General features: G+C 54.9%; 1 protein-coding gene across 1 annotated transcript in view; it reads right to left on the minus strand.

The window, feature by feature from the left end:
• LOC311516482 (1-phosphatidylinositol 4,5-bisphosphate phosphodiesterase gamma-1-like) overlaps window positions 1–16,093 on the minus strand; it is a 78,909-nt gene that overhangs the window by 20,702 nt on the left and 42,114 nt on the right. The window contains exons 5-16 of the mRNA XM_084620588.1: window positions 13,019–13,103; window positions 11,661–11,741; window positions 11,184–11,218; window positions 10,303–10,375; window positions 9,139–9,240; window positions 8,222–8,340; window positions 7,191–7,276; window positions 6,015–6,135; window positions 5,161–5,329; window positions 4,514–4,633; window positions 2,345–2,452; window positions 1,513–1,700 (exon numbers count right to left, since the gene is read on the minus strand). Coding sequence (XP_084476714.1) covers window positions 1,513–1,700; window positions 2,345–2,452; window positions 4,514–4,633; window positions 5,161–5,329; window positions 6,015–6,135; window positions 7,191–7,276; window positions 8,222–8,340; window positions 9,139–9,240; window positions 10,303–10,375; window positions 11,184–11,218; window positions 11,661–11,741; window positions 13,019–13,103 — 1,287 coding nt within the window. The remainder of the gene's footprint in view (window positions 1–1,512; window positions 1,701–2,344; window positions 2,453–4,513; window positions 4,634–5,160; window positions 5,330–6,014; window positions 6,136–7,190; window positions 7,277–8,221; window positions 8,341–9,138; window positions 9,241–10,302; window positions 10,376–11,183; window positions 11,219–11,660; window positions 11,742–13,018; window positions 13,104–16,093) is intronic.

Below are 16,093 nucleotides of genomic sequence, written 5' to 3' on the forward strand. Positions count from 1 at the left end.
GACAGCAAGGAAACATCCCGAGTCACAATGCAGGGTTTGGATCGAGCCTCCCAACATTCGGGGGTTGGATCTGGGCTTCGGTTCGGCCCGGTACAGAGACAGCAGCCAGCCAGCCGGGCGACCCATCAGGGATGTTGGAGCAATACATTGGGTTAGACGAGGAGTGGGCAAACTTTTTGGCCTGAGGGCCACATCAGGGTGTGAAACTGTATGGAGGGCCGGGTAGGGAAGGCTGTGCCTCCCCAAACAGCCTAGCCCCCATCCCCTATCTGCCCCCTCCCACTTCCTGCCCCGACTGCCCCCTCAGAACCCCTGACCCATCCAACCCCTCTGCTCTTGTCCCCTGACCACCCCCTGGGGCCAAACCGCCCCACCCGGGAGCCCACCCCCTATCCAAACCCCCCGCTCCCTGTCCCCTGACTGCCCCAACCCCTATCCATACCCCTGCCCCGTGACAGGCCCCCCGGGATTCCCACACCTATCCAACTGGCCCCTGCTCCCTATCCCCTAACTGCCCACCCCGGGACCCCTCCACCCCCTTACCATGCAGCTCAGAGCAGCAGGAGCTTGCAGCCCTGCTGCCCGGCTGGAGCCAGACGCACTGCCTGCGTGGCGGTGTGACCGTGGGGGTGGGGGAACAGTAAGGGAGAGGCCGGGGGCTAGTCTTCCCGGCCTGGAGCTCAAGGGCCAGGCAGGATGGTCCCGCGGGCTGGATGTGGCCCGTGGGCCAAAGTTTGCCCACCTCTGGCTTAGACAGTGTGACCATATTGCCCCCTAGTAGCTGGTGTCCACAACTAACCCAGCTGGCCGCTCACAGCTCATGGTGCTATTTTAAATCCAACAGCGGCAGGGGCGTGTGGTTTGGCCCTTTGCTCCTGGATGATGCATGTGGGAGCTGTAGGTATATGGCTGTGGTTTTTTACATTAGCTCAGAGCTTTGGGTCAGGCCCACCTCTCCCTCACTGGAGCTCTCCCACGTGGAATCTATAAAGGCCAGATCCCGAGGTCCTAACTCAGGCAAGAGCCTCTCTGAAGTCAATGGCACTGCGGTCTGTGATCCTGAGCCGCACTGGGGCGCCATCACCATGCCCCGAGAAGCACCGATCATCAGTCATCGCAGTGCTGGGGAATGATGTTGTGGACAGGCCTGAGAACCGCAGCCCTTGGTAGAGCCACAGAACTGGGAGAGCAGCAGGGCAAGCATCCCCTCCCTGACCCCGACCCTGACAGGCTGCCTCTGGGGAGCCCAGCCTCCGGGATCTATTCAGGTCTCGGCCTCGCTGCTAGGCTGCCAACGAGGGAGAGGATCAACGCCCCTTCTGGTGGCTCCCGAGACTAGTCCAGTAGGAACTGGCCCGAGGCCCACCAGCTTGTCATCAGATGGTAGCAGCTTTCCACCGCTACCACCTCGGACTGGAGGGAAACCGAGTCCCCGATGTGAGGGGATAACTGGTGCCGGAGGCAGAGGGGATCCTGTGCCCCGGTACGGAGGTCGCCGCAGGAGGCTCCTACCAGAAGGAGAGGGTGTAGTCTCCCACAAAGGTCTCGCTCTCCCGCACCAGGAAGGTGCCGTCTTTCCCACCCGTCTCGGTGCAGTACTCATGCAGCAGCTTCTCGGCGATCTGGCGCCCGTCACGCCCCCCGCCCAGCTTCCCGTGAAACCACTTCTCGCTGAAGTGCAGCTCGTTGTTGTTAAACTCCTGAAGAGGCGCAGAGCCCGAGGACGAGACGGGCGGGGCGGGGAGAGACCAGAGAAATCCAGGGGAGAGAGACAGAAGGAAAGAGAGAGAGTGGGTTTGGTGTCATGTCCTTAATCATTTTGGCCACCTCTGGGGTGGAGCACAGCAGCAGTCTAACAGCGCACAGCAATGCTGCCCAACCGTTTAGGGCAGGTAGTAAAGGTTCTCATGTCCCACTGAACCGCCTGGAGATCTAGTTGGCAAAAGTTAATAGCCCCAACCAGAATCTGAGCAGGACCCTGAGGTTAATACTCTGCCGTGTGAAAAGTGCAGTGGGATATTTAATGGCCAGAAGTAGTCAGGACCTTGGTTCTGCATCTCTTACAAAAACACACATCTGTGCCCCTAACACCATGGGTTTAGCACGATCGGGGAAGGGCACCCCTCTGCTGAGTAACTAATACTAGCACCTGGGCTTTTCTTGGCCAGTTTCTCTCCAAGCATTGACCTGGTCTAACCCTCCTTAGCCGGTGAGCTGGGGCAGAAGCACAACCCAAAGGGGTACATGCAGCTGCAGGTACTTGGGTGGCTCTGTAGGTGAATCCTGAAGGTGGCTGAAGCACTGTCTTCCCCCCAGTCTCCACCTTTCCTCCTCACAAACACACCTCTTTTTGTTCCACCTCTTCCTCATCCTCGTTGGACTGGTAGCGGGACGTCTCCTCGGAGTAATAGATCTTGTTGCTTGTCAGCACAAAGTAATGTGGGCTCCAGGTCTGCCAAGGAGAAAGAAGCATCAGAACCAGGCAGCAAGGAAGCCAGGGAATGGGTACAGGGCAGGGAGGTGTCCAAGGAAGTCAGCATCTGCCAGAGATCACAGCTGCTTGCATTGCAGGCATGTGAGTTCACCCCATGCTGCTTGCTGATGCCCCTGTAACACACTGCCAGAACGTGTGTTGTGTTTCCACTCCACTGAGTAGTCCACTAGAGGATACCAGCCTATTACTGCTACTGGGTAATGGAGTCACTCCTTTAGCTTACATGGTGGAGGTCTGTGATGAAGATCCAGGATTCAAGACCTTGGAGGGGACGGGACTGTGACACCTCCTTCCCCACAGCTGGAATCCAAGCAGTGGTATTCCAGCCTGCCCCATGAGGTCCAGTTCCTGGTTCCACGTGCAGTCTATAGACCAGGGGTCAGCAACCTTTCAGAAGTGGTGTGCCGAGTCTTCACTGATTCACTTTAATTTAAGGTTTCGCATGCTAGTCATACATTTTAACGTTTTTTAGGTCTCTCTATAAGTCTACATATTATATAACTAAACTATTGTCGTATGTAAAGTAAACAAGGTTTTCAAAATGTTTAAGAAGCTTCATTTAAATTAAATTAAAATGCTGATCTTACACCGCCGGCCCGCTCAGCCCGCTGCCGGCCTGGGGTTCCGTTCACCTTGTCCAGCAGCAGGCTGAGCGGGACCTGTTGCCGGGACCCCGGCTGGCAAGGGGCCAGCAGCCAGAAGCCCAGACCGGCAGGGGGCTGAGCGGGGCCGGTGGCTGGGACCCCAGACCAGCAGTGGGCTGTGTGGCTCAGCCCGTTGCCACTCTGCCCGCTGCCGGTCTGGGGTTCCGTCTGCCGGCCCCGCTCAGCCTGGGTCCCGGCTGACAACCTCGCTCAGCCTGCGGCCGATCTGGGATCCCAGCCCTGCCCACACAGAGTGGGCACCTACCTTCTCCCTGGTTCTAGCCCATTCTCGTCCTCTCTCTCTGCATTGAGCTGAGAGTGGGAGTGCACCGAGCACAGGGCTGGGGGTGAAGGAGCAGGCTGAGGGTTGGAGTGTACAGTCTGGCCATGAGCTAGAATGAGGGTGGGGGCTCAGGGTTGGGGCAGGAGGTTAGGGTGGAGCGCTTACCTGGGCAGCTCCCATTTGGTGCGAGGGTGCAGGTGGGAATGGGGGGGGGTGCAGGAGCTCCCGTCTGGTGCTCAGGGTGGGGGTGGGAATGTGGGGGGTGCAAGAGTCAGGGCATGGGGGGGCTGGGTATGTGTGGGGGTGCAGGAGGCAGGGCAGGGGGCTGGGAGTATTTGAGGAGGGTGCAGGAGTCAGGGCAGAGGGCTGGGGACATGTGAGCGGGGTGCAGGAGTCAGGGCATGGGGGGGCTGGATATGTGTTGGGGGTGCTGGAGTCAGGGCTGGGGTCGTGGGGGATGCAGGGATCAGGGCAGGAGGCTGGGGTGTGTGTGGGGTGCAGGGGTCAGGGCAGAGGGCTGGGTGTGTGGGCTAGGGTCGTGGGGGTGCTCCCAGCCCCTGCCCAGAGTGGCTCACGGCAGGGGGCTGGAGGGGATATGCCCTGATTCCACCCCCCCTTCCCCACCTCTTCTCCGCCTCCTCCCCAGAGCAGCAAGCATGCTGCGGCTCACTTCTTCCCCTCCCGCTCAAGGGCCATCAGCTGATCGGCAGCAGGGAGGGAGAGGAGGAGGGGCAGGAACCCAGCACGCTGGGGGAAGAGGCAGGGGAGGGGGAACTTGCCTGCCCTGCAGCAGCAGCCGGCAGGACCAAGCTTCTTCACCCTGCCCCGCGGGGGGCCCAGAAGAGTGGGCCGGGGCGGGCAGGATTTTTCATGGCACGCTGCTGCCTGCCAGGGTCCTGGCCTGGGTTCAACAGCGGGGTGAGCGGGGCCGGCAGCTGGGACCTGGCAGACAGGCCATTAAAAATCAGCTCGCGTGCCGTCTTTGGCACGTGTGCCATAGGTTGCCGACCCCTCCTATAGACCCTTCCCTCTCCCACACGCTGTGGCTGTTAGTTCTGGAAAGACAGACCGAAGCCTGGGCGAGGCGCTTACATGGTCAATGGGGTCCTCAAGATACAGGATGCCGTTCTTGATGGAGTTGCTGATGTCATTCTCTGAGTAACTGGCCGTGGAGACCTCTTCGTAAAGGTTCCCTTCCACCAGCTTCTTGTGCTAGGGAGCGGGAGAGCAAACCAGAGAGAGGAGAACTCCCACAGTTAGCCTCACCCTTGCCCTGTGCTACCAGCACCCGAGCCTATGCCCTGTCTGCCAGGTGGATGTGTAACATCGCTCAGTTGGGGCAGTGAAACGACTGGTCAGTTTCACTTCCTGTTTACAACTGGTTTCACTTCCTGGTTCTCCTCCTGCAATGCTGCTGTTGTTTGGGTTCAGGGTCCTGCAGGGAAAGGAGTCTGTTCTGGGAGCAAACATGACTTAAATGACTGTGAGTGGCCAGGACCTGTAGTTAGGTTTCATCTGGCAGAGAGATTCCCATCTTTGTACTTCAGAGCTGGAGGCGGAGAAAGCTCACCCCAGTATGTTCCTGTAACCCCCAAACTATAGGGCTCTCCCACTGTCCTAGCTACCCCTGCCTCTCCCAGTGCAAGGATGCTGTATACAGTTCTTGTACTGCCCCCCCTCTGGACAGTATCAGAGAAGGGCTGGGGGAAGGGGAAGAGGACTGGCCCTAAGGGCTGCACCTTGATGAGGATTTTCTTCTTGAGCTGGGTGGGGGAAGGCAACTCATCGGCGTTGATGTCCACTGGCTTGGTGAGCAGCATTTCCCCAAAGACCTTCTTGAAGTGGGAAGCCATGTTCCTCTGCTGGACAATGCTGCAGTGGTCCTCGATGGAGAGGATGATGGGGAACCTGGTGCAGGGGAAGGGGGGAGAGGAAAGGCCAGATCATTCAGAATAGCAACCAAGGAAAGGCTCCAGATCACGTACCTGCTCCTAGTGTAGCCAGGGGCAAAACTAATGAGGGTAGGGCCCCAAAGGGGCTAACAGGAACTCAGAGATCCACGGGACAATCTGGTGGAGCCCTTGGTGCAGGGAAAGCTGGATTTAGAGCAGAACCCTTGGAGCCAGGGAACACTCTCAGTAAATCAGGGTGTGACACACAACCTGGGAGTGTTCTGCAGGGAATGTATCCACGCCTTGGAATGGGCAGTGCGGCAGAGAACGCACCCAGACCCAGCAACAGGTTCTCACAATAAATACAGAACCAGTGAGTGCTGTCCAGGATAAACAGGGACTATCTGGCCGCCACACATGGTTAAACAGATTTCACTCAATAGTTACAAACTGGCTTAAGCCCCGAAGCAGGAGGTTTCCCCAGTCATTACCATTAACTATGAGAACTCTGGATATTCTTGTTATCCACATAAATGTCCAATCCCTTTTGTGAATCCTGCTAAGTTCTAGGTCTCAATGGCTTCCTGTGGCCATGAGTTCCACAGTCCCATTACATGCTGTGACAAGATCCATGCCCTTTAGCAGTCCCTAAGCAGCAAAGAGGTTACAAAGCCCCTGTAGTGCAGTGGGGTGGCCCTTACTCAGAGGTCACGAAGGCATGTTCCTTGATGGTGTGCAGGACATCCAGGAATTTTATTTTGGAGGTGAGTGTGTGTCCATGGTAGATGATTGGCAGGTCATCTGGACCATCCCAACAGTCCACTAAGGGCAGAGATGGTTGAGTTGTTAACACTCCCCCCACACGCGTGATCATTTATCCCTGTACCCCACACACGTTCCTGAGGGACCATGTCCTAGCGTCCGTCCTTTCCTGAACAGAGTGGAATGGACAGGACCACCCCTAGAGCCCATGGCCACTGCATGTCCATTGGTCCCAAGTGTCACTCTGGAGCTGTGCAAACTTTATTGTCGTGCCAGAAGTCGCGCACTTCAGGGGTGGACAAAGGGGTGTAAAAGACACTGGTGTTCACCTCTGAGACGCCAGATAACAGCACATGCTGTTACCTCAGTTAGCAGGGTCAAATGGGACTGAGCTAGTGAAAGACGCTGTGGGGCTGGGTGAGGGTCTGCCTGCCATTGATATGATATGATATTGCACGGGTTCACCAGGTGGATTGAACGATCCTCAGCTGAGGTCCCATTGGGTCGTAGATTCCAAGGCCAGAAGGGACCATTGCGACCGTCTGGTCTGACCTCCTGCATAGCACAGGCCAGAGAACCTCCACTGGGGATTCCTGAATCTGGTGGATTTTAAACTTCTCCCCAGGTTGCCCCAGAGGACAATGATCCAAGCAAAACATCTCATGTTCCAGGGCACCGGAAGGATCCCAGTACGATTCACCAACTAAGAATTGCTGTAGCCACATCTGGGGTGAGACGGGGCAGCTGTTTGATAATTCGCTGCAGACCTACACCGAAGTGTAAGACAGAAAAGTGGGGGCAATTTAAAGGAACTACCCATCACAGGATGTGGCCAAGGCACTGGGCTCAGCCCCCTACATTTGTGCCAAGTGCTGAGGGGGTTTTGTGGCTGGGGAGTGGTCAGGAACATGGTTTTAGAGATCCCCCAAAGGATGCTGACTCCAATATGGACTTGTGGGGGCAGGGGTGGCATCACCAGTACCATTTCCTGCTGCGCCCCCCTGGGGTCCCCCACCCAGTCACTGAGCGGTACTCATGCTGCTCAGCTTATGCAGTTGGACTAGCTTACAGCCGCTGAGAGCAGCCCAGCCCCCGGCAGGGACCAGCTCACTCACACTCTATGCAGCGGCAGCCCATCCGGAGGCAGCGAGCGTAGGCTTCCAGCGAGGACTCACTGGAGAACTGGTCCCCAGTCAGATACCTGCAAGGAGAAGAAGAGGGCCTCGGAATCACCAGCAGCGCCTGGAGGAGGGCCTGGGGGTGGGCCTGGGCGGCCTGGAGGAAGAGGTTCAGCTGCAAATCATGTGGCTCCCAGTCCATCCAACCGTGTGCTAGGGGAGGTGCCTGGCAGGGCCTGAGCTGCGGAGCTGTTTCGGGGGCACCTCGCTCTGAACCCAGGGCCTGGATCCCATCAGATGTCAGTGTCGGCTGTCCCATGGAACCCCACTCCTGCCAGTGCCGACTAAGCTCGGGAGACCCAGCGGAGGTCGAAAGCCTCAGGGCCAGATCCCCAGCTGGTGTAAATGGGCAGAGCTCCATTGGAGTCAATGGGCCAGATCCCCAACTGGTGTAAATGGGTGTAGCTCCATTGAAGTCAATGGGCCAGATCCCCAGCTGGTGTAAATGGGTGTAGCTCCATTGAAGTCAATGGGCCAGATCCTCAGCTGGTGTAAATCAGCAGAGCTCCATTGGCATCAATGGGCCAGATCCCCAGCTGGTGTAAATGGGCAGAGCTTCAGTGGGCCAGATCCCCAGCCGGTGTAAATGGGCAAAGCTCTGTTGAAGCCCATGGAGTTATGCTGGTTGATACCAGGCGAGACTCTGGCCCATGTTTTCCAGTACCTGCTTACAAGGAAATGTCCAGGAATCCCATGTCCCGCATGGACAGGGAAGTGGAGCAATCCCTGCAGAATTCCCAGGGGAGGCTAAAGAGAAATCCTCCCCCTCCTCGTTCACTATTACATGCATGCCAGAGCCCTTCTGGAGCTCAAACATCAGACTGGTGGCTCCCCAATGTCTGCAGAATGGCTCCTAGGGCTGTGGTGGGAGGCACCCGTTCAGCTCAGAATCCAACAGGTTGTGCTGCTTTATCTTCGCCCCACTGCGCTGGGGGCCCTTCGTCGGTGGGCTGACCCCAAGCTCTTACGTGTTGTGGGAGGAGGAGATCCAGTAGTGGGACAGCGGGTAGTTCATCTCCTCTGGGACCACCCGCTCGTACTTGGCATCCATGACCTTGTTTTCCCTGGAGAACAGGTAGGTCAGAAACTGAGGACAGAAGAAAAGCTGGTTAGAGCAAAACCAGGAGGGTCAGGCTCCAGGACACCGTGGGTCACCCCAGGCCAAGGGGAGAGATGGGCATGGGGCCAAAGCTCTAACAGGAATGGGGAAAGGGAGAGAAGTTGGTGGAGAAGAGCTGCCAGCAGCAGAGGGCGAGCTGGGGAACACGGTCCAGTGACTACAGCTAGAGATGGGCTTCCGATGCAGGGTCTGGAATGTGGACTTCTCCAAAATGTGGGGGGGGAGGGATTCACTCTTTCAGTACAACTGGCCTGTCTAAATACGTGTAGTGCAATCACCTGGGGAATTCACTGCTGCACCGGCACACAGTCACTTGCTGGAGGTGGATTTGGTGGCCAATAATAAATCTGTAGCTATGCCCCTTAGACAAGGATAATTAAAACCTCATGCTTCAGGGCACAAGGAGATCACCTGGAAGGGTCAGGAAGGAATATCAATCCCCAGATGTGCAGCACTGTACATGAGCCAGATGGGTGGTTTATTGCTTCCTTTTAAGCCTCAGGCATTGGTCATTGATGGAGGCTGGGATAGCAGTCTATAAGCCCCCTTGGTCTGATCTGGCATGGCCCATCCTGACCGCCAGTCTGAAGTGTACATTGTCTGTTATAAATACACCTACATCCATGTGAACCAATTCCACAAACCCTGTAACTAATCTAGGGACTTTATCTGCCTCAGGTGGGAGTCTGAGCTCCGCTGGTGGGCGCTGGAGTTGCCAAGGGGATGGCTGATGCAGGAGGATGGGCTGGAGTACATATTCCCTACCTCATCCAGCTGGAAGAAGGGTTCTGCCATGTCACTGAAGGGGTCCCGGAGGTAGCCACACATGTACTCCCGCACCTTGCTGATGTCATTGGCCCACGGCTCCTAAGGCAGAGAACACAGAGGGCAGCGTTAGGGGAGGACCCGCACCGAAGGTTTAGATGTGAAACCATGATGGGAATCTCAGATCTGCAAGATCAAGAGCCTTCAGAAAGATGGAAGGTGAGTGGACTCAGGACCCAGGAGACTCACGACCTCTAGCTATGCACAGGGCAAGTACAGCACATACTCCCACCCCCCACTACTGTACCTCCACCCTCATCCGCAGGGAATAGAGAGGAGTCCGGTGGCGATGGCCTGATTGTAATTATTCTCTTCACTAGATTTCAGATACAGGCAAACCTGGGGCGCGATTTGCTCCTTTTTCCTAACATGTTTTCATCTGACTTTCCTGTTGGAGCTTCACGGATTCCAAGGCCAGGTCTGCCCTTCCCTGTAACAAAGGGCACAGAATCGCCACCAGACATGCATCTAACCCGTCACTTCTGGCTGGGCTGGAGCAGCTCTTCTAGACCGACCTGTGATCTGCAGTTCAAGACTCCAAGTTGCAGAGTTGCCGAATGTAAAGGCAGAGGGGACCACCCGATCTTCCAGGCTGACCTGACCTGTGATGGATTCTCCATCGCAGCCCAGCGTGAGCTGTTCTGATGGTTAATCACCCTGGCTGTTAAATACAGGCACCTTCTTTCTGGTCTGAGTTTGTCAGGCTTCAGCTTCCCCCACCCATCGAGGCTTTCTCTCTGTCCACAGTTGGAGCCTGGGCAGTGGCACAAACTGCCCTTACCAGGAGACCACCATGGCCCCTTCACCCCAAGGCCTCTCTGCTGAGACTGACAACAGAGGATGCCAGCTTGCATGGCGGGGGGTCTCATGGTCTATCAGGAAGAGGAGTGAGATCCACCAGTCGGACAGCCACTGGATGAGCATGACTTTAGGTTATGAGTGGTCTGGACTGGCTTTGAGGTAGCCAGACGCTCTCTGGTTTCAGAACAGTGGCAGTCGTGAGAATTTCTGCTATCATCCACTGCATGCCAAGCTATGGCCTGGCAGAAGGGCTTGCAGTCCCTCAGGTATGACAGGGTATTGGAAGTGTGCCTTAGCGGGTACCTTCTGGTCGTGCTGCAGGAATTTCTGGAAGTCGTACAGTGTAATCTGGCACAGCTCTGCCCGGTCAACATTCCTGGGGAGGGGCAAGGAGCCGGTCAATGGGAGTGTGTGCAAGCCGGGTATGCCAGCCTCCCCCCACCAAACGACTCAGGCACTGGGTGTGTCTCCCCCATACAGATACCTAGTCCCCTTATTCCCCCGACAATTCCAGCTCTTCCCCCCAATCCTCATGGAACCTGAGGTGGGTGAACCTGATTTGCACCTATTACTCCAGCCTAAGGCTCCCCTGATGCCCCTCAATCCCAACCCGCAGCCCCCTGCTACCCCAGCCCTGGGCTCCCCCACTCCGCCACAGCTCAGCCAGTGCCCCTCAGTTCTAACCTGCAGCCCCCTGCTACCCCAGCCCTGGGCTCCCCACACACAGTGATGCACCTGAGTCCTGACCCGCAGCTCCCTCCCCAGACGCTGATCTCAGTGACACAGTATTAACCCAAGCACGCTAGTCATTGCCCTGGAGTCATTCTGGGTTTACATTACTGTGTCTGAGAATACAGACCTGCCTGTTCTCTGGCGATCTAATAGGGTCAGAGTCATGTACCAGCCCACTGCGTCCCTGACATGGACTCCACCCCCGGGCTTGGCTTCCCTATCACCGTTTCTGGGAGCAGAGTGTGGGTGCCCAGCCTTGTGGCCCTGGGGGGTGGTGCCCAGTGGTCCCCTCTGTGTGCTGCAGTGGGAGCAGACAGGGTTGGACTTGTGAAGAGACCTCTCGGTTCTGAGTCTTGTTCTCACACACACACAGTGAACCAGGCTGGCTGGCGGGCCAGTGCCCCACCCGGGACTGGGGCGGGGTCTGACAAGGAGGGATCTTTGGTACTCACCGCAAGGGGAAGGAGAGCTCCAGCTGATCGATGATCTGGAATGCAAAGGGGGGACAGGGGCAGGTAAGCCAGTGGAGAAGGTGCCACCTGCAGGCTGGATGGGGACTGGAGGAGGAGGCTCAGGGGGACTTTGTCTCGAGTCTGGGAAAGCATCAGGCAAAAGGCATCTCAGAGCCTGTGGCGGGAATCTGAGCTGCTGCTGGGACCTGCCGCACTGGCCACAGCCTCCCCTCACTGACTCACTCTAGATGGTCTTCCCCATCTCCTGTCCCTACAACAAAGCCCCCGCCCAGCCAGTTCTCGGGGGCTATCTCCTGTGGTGTGACAGGTGCATTTAGGGTGCTTCAGAAATGTCCATTAATAGTGACAAGCAGCACCATGACCCCTCTCTGGCCTTCCTTACCCATCCCCGGGCCTGGGCCCAGCCGCAGGGTCACCCCAGGTGGGGCAGAGTCACCGAGGGCCCCAACCTCTTACCGATTTCTGAGCATCGAACATTAGGTTTTTGTAGAAGTGAGTGAAGTGGGTGAAGGCCATGTCGCTCCTGGCTTCCACTTCCTGTTGGGAGGAAGGAGAGAGACAGAACCTGGTGAGAACAGAACTGGAGGGAGCAGACCTCCCAGAGCTGAAGGACCTAGGGAGACTTCAAGCCCCTGGTGCAGAAGATAGGGAAAAAAGGCCCCTGGCCGAAAGCACTGGCTCCAGTAGGATTCCCATGCTGTACTGCTCCAGCTGGGGGCATCTTGAGTCAAGCCCATGGGCCATGCAGAGCTCAGGGAGATCTACAATGTGGCCTGCAGCCACCGTCGGGCAGTCCATGGGGATTACACGTCCCGGTATGCAGTGCTACATGCTGAGCCAATGTCGTAATCCTGTCTCATGTCTAGAGATGGGCCGGCTGGATTATTTGGAGGGGAGGTTGGAATCTTGATCCAGAGTTTGTGCTTTGGGTCTCTCTCTCCTTACATGCTATACATGGTGAGTGGCAGAGAGAGGAGTATTGGGGCTTTGGATGGGGAATGAGCAGCAAATGCAACTGGCCAGCCCTAGGAATGGACTATGATCTTGTGTTTCCCTGTAAATGTCCCTTAGTAACAGGGAGTGCAGGAGGAAGGCACAGATAATCCAGTATAGGCTGGGAGCAGAAGGGCTTCCAGAGAGACCACTTGCCCAGGAGGCATCCGCTGCTCATTAATGTTCATTGACTGCAGACACCCCCCAAACACAAAATAGCAAAGGAAAGGGAATAAGAGAACGTAAGAACAGCCACACTGGGTCAGACCAAAGGTCCATCTAGCCCAGTACCCTGTCTTCAGACAGTGGCCAGTGCCAGGTGCCCCAGAGGGAATGAACAGAACAGGGAATCATCAAGTGATCCATCCCGTCGCCCATTCCCAGCTTATGGCAAACAGAGACTCGGGAGTGGGCAGGAGATAACCCTTCCAGGAAAAGCCAATGGGACTTTTGGCTTTGTTGACCCATCTTATCGAATTCTATAGCCAGGGAAAGTCCCTCTTCAATCCTATAGGGCAGCTCAACATCTTCCTCCCCACAGGAAGGGTCAATTCTATAGGACTTCAGAGTCATCTCTGAAGAACCTGGTTGGTTCTACAAATCTCTGCTGGCTTAGAATCATAGAATCATAGAATATCAGGATTGGAAGGGACCTCAGGAGGTCATCTAGTCCAACGCCCTGCTCAAAGCAGGACCAATCCCCAATTAAATCATCCCAGCCAGGGCTTCCCCTCGTCCGATTCTATAGGCCTTGTCTATAAAGGATGGGTCAGAAAAGGAGAGATAAAGGGAGGGAGGAGAGACTGTGGGAGTGTTCTTACCACTAACTTGTCCCGCAGGAACCTCATGTTGGGCACCCGATAGTTCACCTGGGGCAGCATGGCCTTCAGATCCTTCAATGTGATACTGCAAGACACACAAAGCAGGAGTCAGGCCTCAGAGAGGGACATGCGGGAGCCCAACTTCTCATGCAGGCTCAGGGCCTTCAGCTGGTCCCATGGGCTCGGGGCCTTGAGCAATTTCACTCCTGCCCTCCTCCCAGATGAATCTTCAGGAAAGCAAGGGCCTGTTTCTGTGAGAAAGAAGAGGGGTCAAGAGCTGCAGCCACTCCAGCCCCCATGGCTGCAGAGGTGGTTCATTCAACCTGTGTCTCCTGCAGGGAACTGAATTCTCAGTTCACTGAGCAGTTAGACACGGGGCTGGCCTCCAGACTGAGATCGCACTCAGGTGGTTCCAAAATTGAATCACTTCAGGCTGTGAAAAGAAAAGGAGGAATTGTGGCACCTTAGAGACTAACAAATTTATTTGAGCATAAGCTTTCGTGAGCTACAGCTCACTTCATCGGGTGAAACTCCCTAGTGTGGACACACTGAAGTGGTGTGGTTTGCGTGGCTGCAGTCCATGTCACATAGAACTGGCAGGTACGGAACAGGGTTTGTTCCTGAGCTAGCTGAACGCATGCAGAGCAGACATTTCATTCAGGAACATGCACCGATTCCAAATAAACAAAGGTGAGCCACTGTGAGAGGTGAAGTTCCAGGCACTGGAACTCAGAAATCGGTCAGACAGACTGGCTGAGCAAACCTAGGGATCTCCCATAGCTCATTTAAAAATATGAGTTACTTAATCTCCTCCTACTAAGGAGGGACTAAGGTATTTGTATTAGAATGACACCATCTACTGGGGACGGAGAGGAGGGCAGTTCAGAAACCTGAGAACTAAGACTGATACCTGGAAAGCAGGTCTGGTGAACAGACCAGTTGGGAAGATATTCGATCCCTCTGTCTGATTTTGGGCCGCACAGTTATTTTGCATAGTGCTCTTAAAAATACCAGCAGCCAGAGGGTCCTTGCTGCGTACTTGCCATGAGGGTTGTAGCCATAGAATCATAGAAAATAAGGGTTGGAAGAGACCTTAGAAGGTCATCTAGTCCAATCCCCTGCTCAAAACAGGACCAACCCCAACTAAATCATCCCAGCCAGGGCTTTGTCACGCTGGGCTTTAAAAACCTCTCAGGATAGAGTTTCCACCACCTCCCTAGGTAACCCATTCCAGTGCTTCACCACCTCCTAGGGAAACAGTGTTTCCTAATATCCAACCTAGACCTCCCCCACTGCAACTTGAGATCACTGCTCCTTGTTCTGTCATTTGCCACCACTGAGAACAGCCGAGCTCCATCCTCTTTGGAATCCGCCTTCAGGTAGGTGAAGGCTGCTATCAAATCCCCCCTAACTCTTCTCTTCTGCAGACTAAATAAGCCCAGTTCCCTCAGCCTCTCCTCATAAGTCATGTGCCCCAGCCCCCTAATAATTTTTGTTGCCCTCCACTGGACTCTCTTCAATTTGTCCACATCCTTTCTGTAGTGGGGGGACCAAAACTGGATGGAATACTCCAGATGTGGCCTCACCAGTGCCGAATAGAGGGGAATAATCACTTCCCTCGATCTGCTGGCAATGCTCCTACTAATGCAGACCAATATGCTGTTCACCTTCTTGGCCACAGGGTCACACCGTTGACTCATATCCAGCTTCTCGTCCACTGTAATCCCCAGGTCCTTTTCTGCAGAACTGCTGCTTAGCTAGTCAGTCCCCAGTCTGTAGCGGTGCATGGGATTTTTCCATCCTAAGTGCAGGACTCTGCACTTGTTCTTGTTGAACACATCAGATTTCTTTTGGCCCAATTCTCCAATTTGTCTACGTCACTCTGGACCCTATTCCTACCCTCCAGCATATCTGCCTCTCCCCAGAGCTTAGTGTCATCCACAAACTTGCTGAGGGTGCAGTCCATCCCATCATCTAGATCATTAATGAAGATGTTAAACAAAACCGGCCCCAGGACCGACCCCTGGGGCACTCCACTTAATACTGGCTGCAAACTAGACATTGAGCCGTTGATCACTACTCGTTGAGCCCGACGATCTAGCCAGCTTTCTATCCACCTTATAGTTCATTCATCTGATCCATACTTCTTTAACTTGCTGGCAAGAATACTGTGGGAGACCGTATCAAAAGCTTTGCTAAAGTCAAGATATATCACATCCACCGCTTTCCCCATATCCACAGAGCCAGTTATCTCATCATACAAGGCAATCAGGTTGGTCGGGCATGACTTGCCCTTGGTGAATGCATGTTGATTGTTCCTGATCACCTTCCTCTCCCTCAAGCGCTTCAAAATGAATTGCTTGAGGACTTGATTCATGATTTTTCCAGGGACTGAGGTGAGGCTGACTGGTCTGTAGTTTCCTGGATTCTTCTTCTTCCCTTTTTTAAAGATGGGCACTATATTTGACTTTTTTCCAATCGTCTGGGACCTCCCCCGATGGCCACGAGTTTTCAAAGATAATGGCCAATGGCTCTGCAATCACATCCGCCAACTCCCTCAGCACCCTCGGATGCATTGCACCTGGCCCCATGGATTTGTGTATGTCCAGTGTTTCTAAATAGTCCTTAACCTGTTCTTTCACCACGGAGGGCTGCTCACCTCCTCCCCATACTCTGCTGCCCAGTGCAGTAGTCTGGGAGCTGACCTTGTCTGTGAAGACTGAGGCAAAAAAAGCATTGAGTACTTCAGCTTTTTCCACATCATGTGTCACTAGGTTGTCTCCCTCATTCAGTAAGGGGTCCACACTTTCCCTGACCTTCTTCTTGTTGCTAACATACCTATAGAAACACTTCTTGTTCCCCTTCCCATCCCTTGCTAGCTGCAACTCCAGTTGTATTTTGGCCTTTCTGATTTCACTCCTGCATGGCCGAGCAATATTTTTATACTCCTTAGTCATCTGTCCAAGTTTCCACTTCTTGTAAGCTTCTTTTTTGTGTTTAAGCTCACCGAAGATTTCTCTGTTAAGCCAAGCTGGTCGCCTGCCATATTTGCTATTCTTTCTGCACACCAGGATG

The sequence above is a fragment of the Lepidochelys olivacea genome (genome assembly GCF_965140295.1).
Source record: "Lepidochelys olivacea isolate rLepOli2 genome assembly, chromosome: 2".
Lineage (NCBI taxonomy): Eukaryota > Metazoa > Chordata > Testudines > Cheloniidae > Lepidochelys > Lepidochelys olivacea.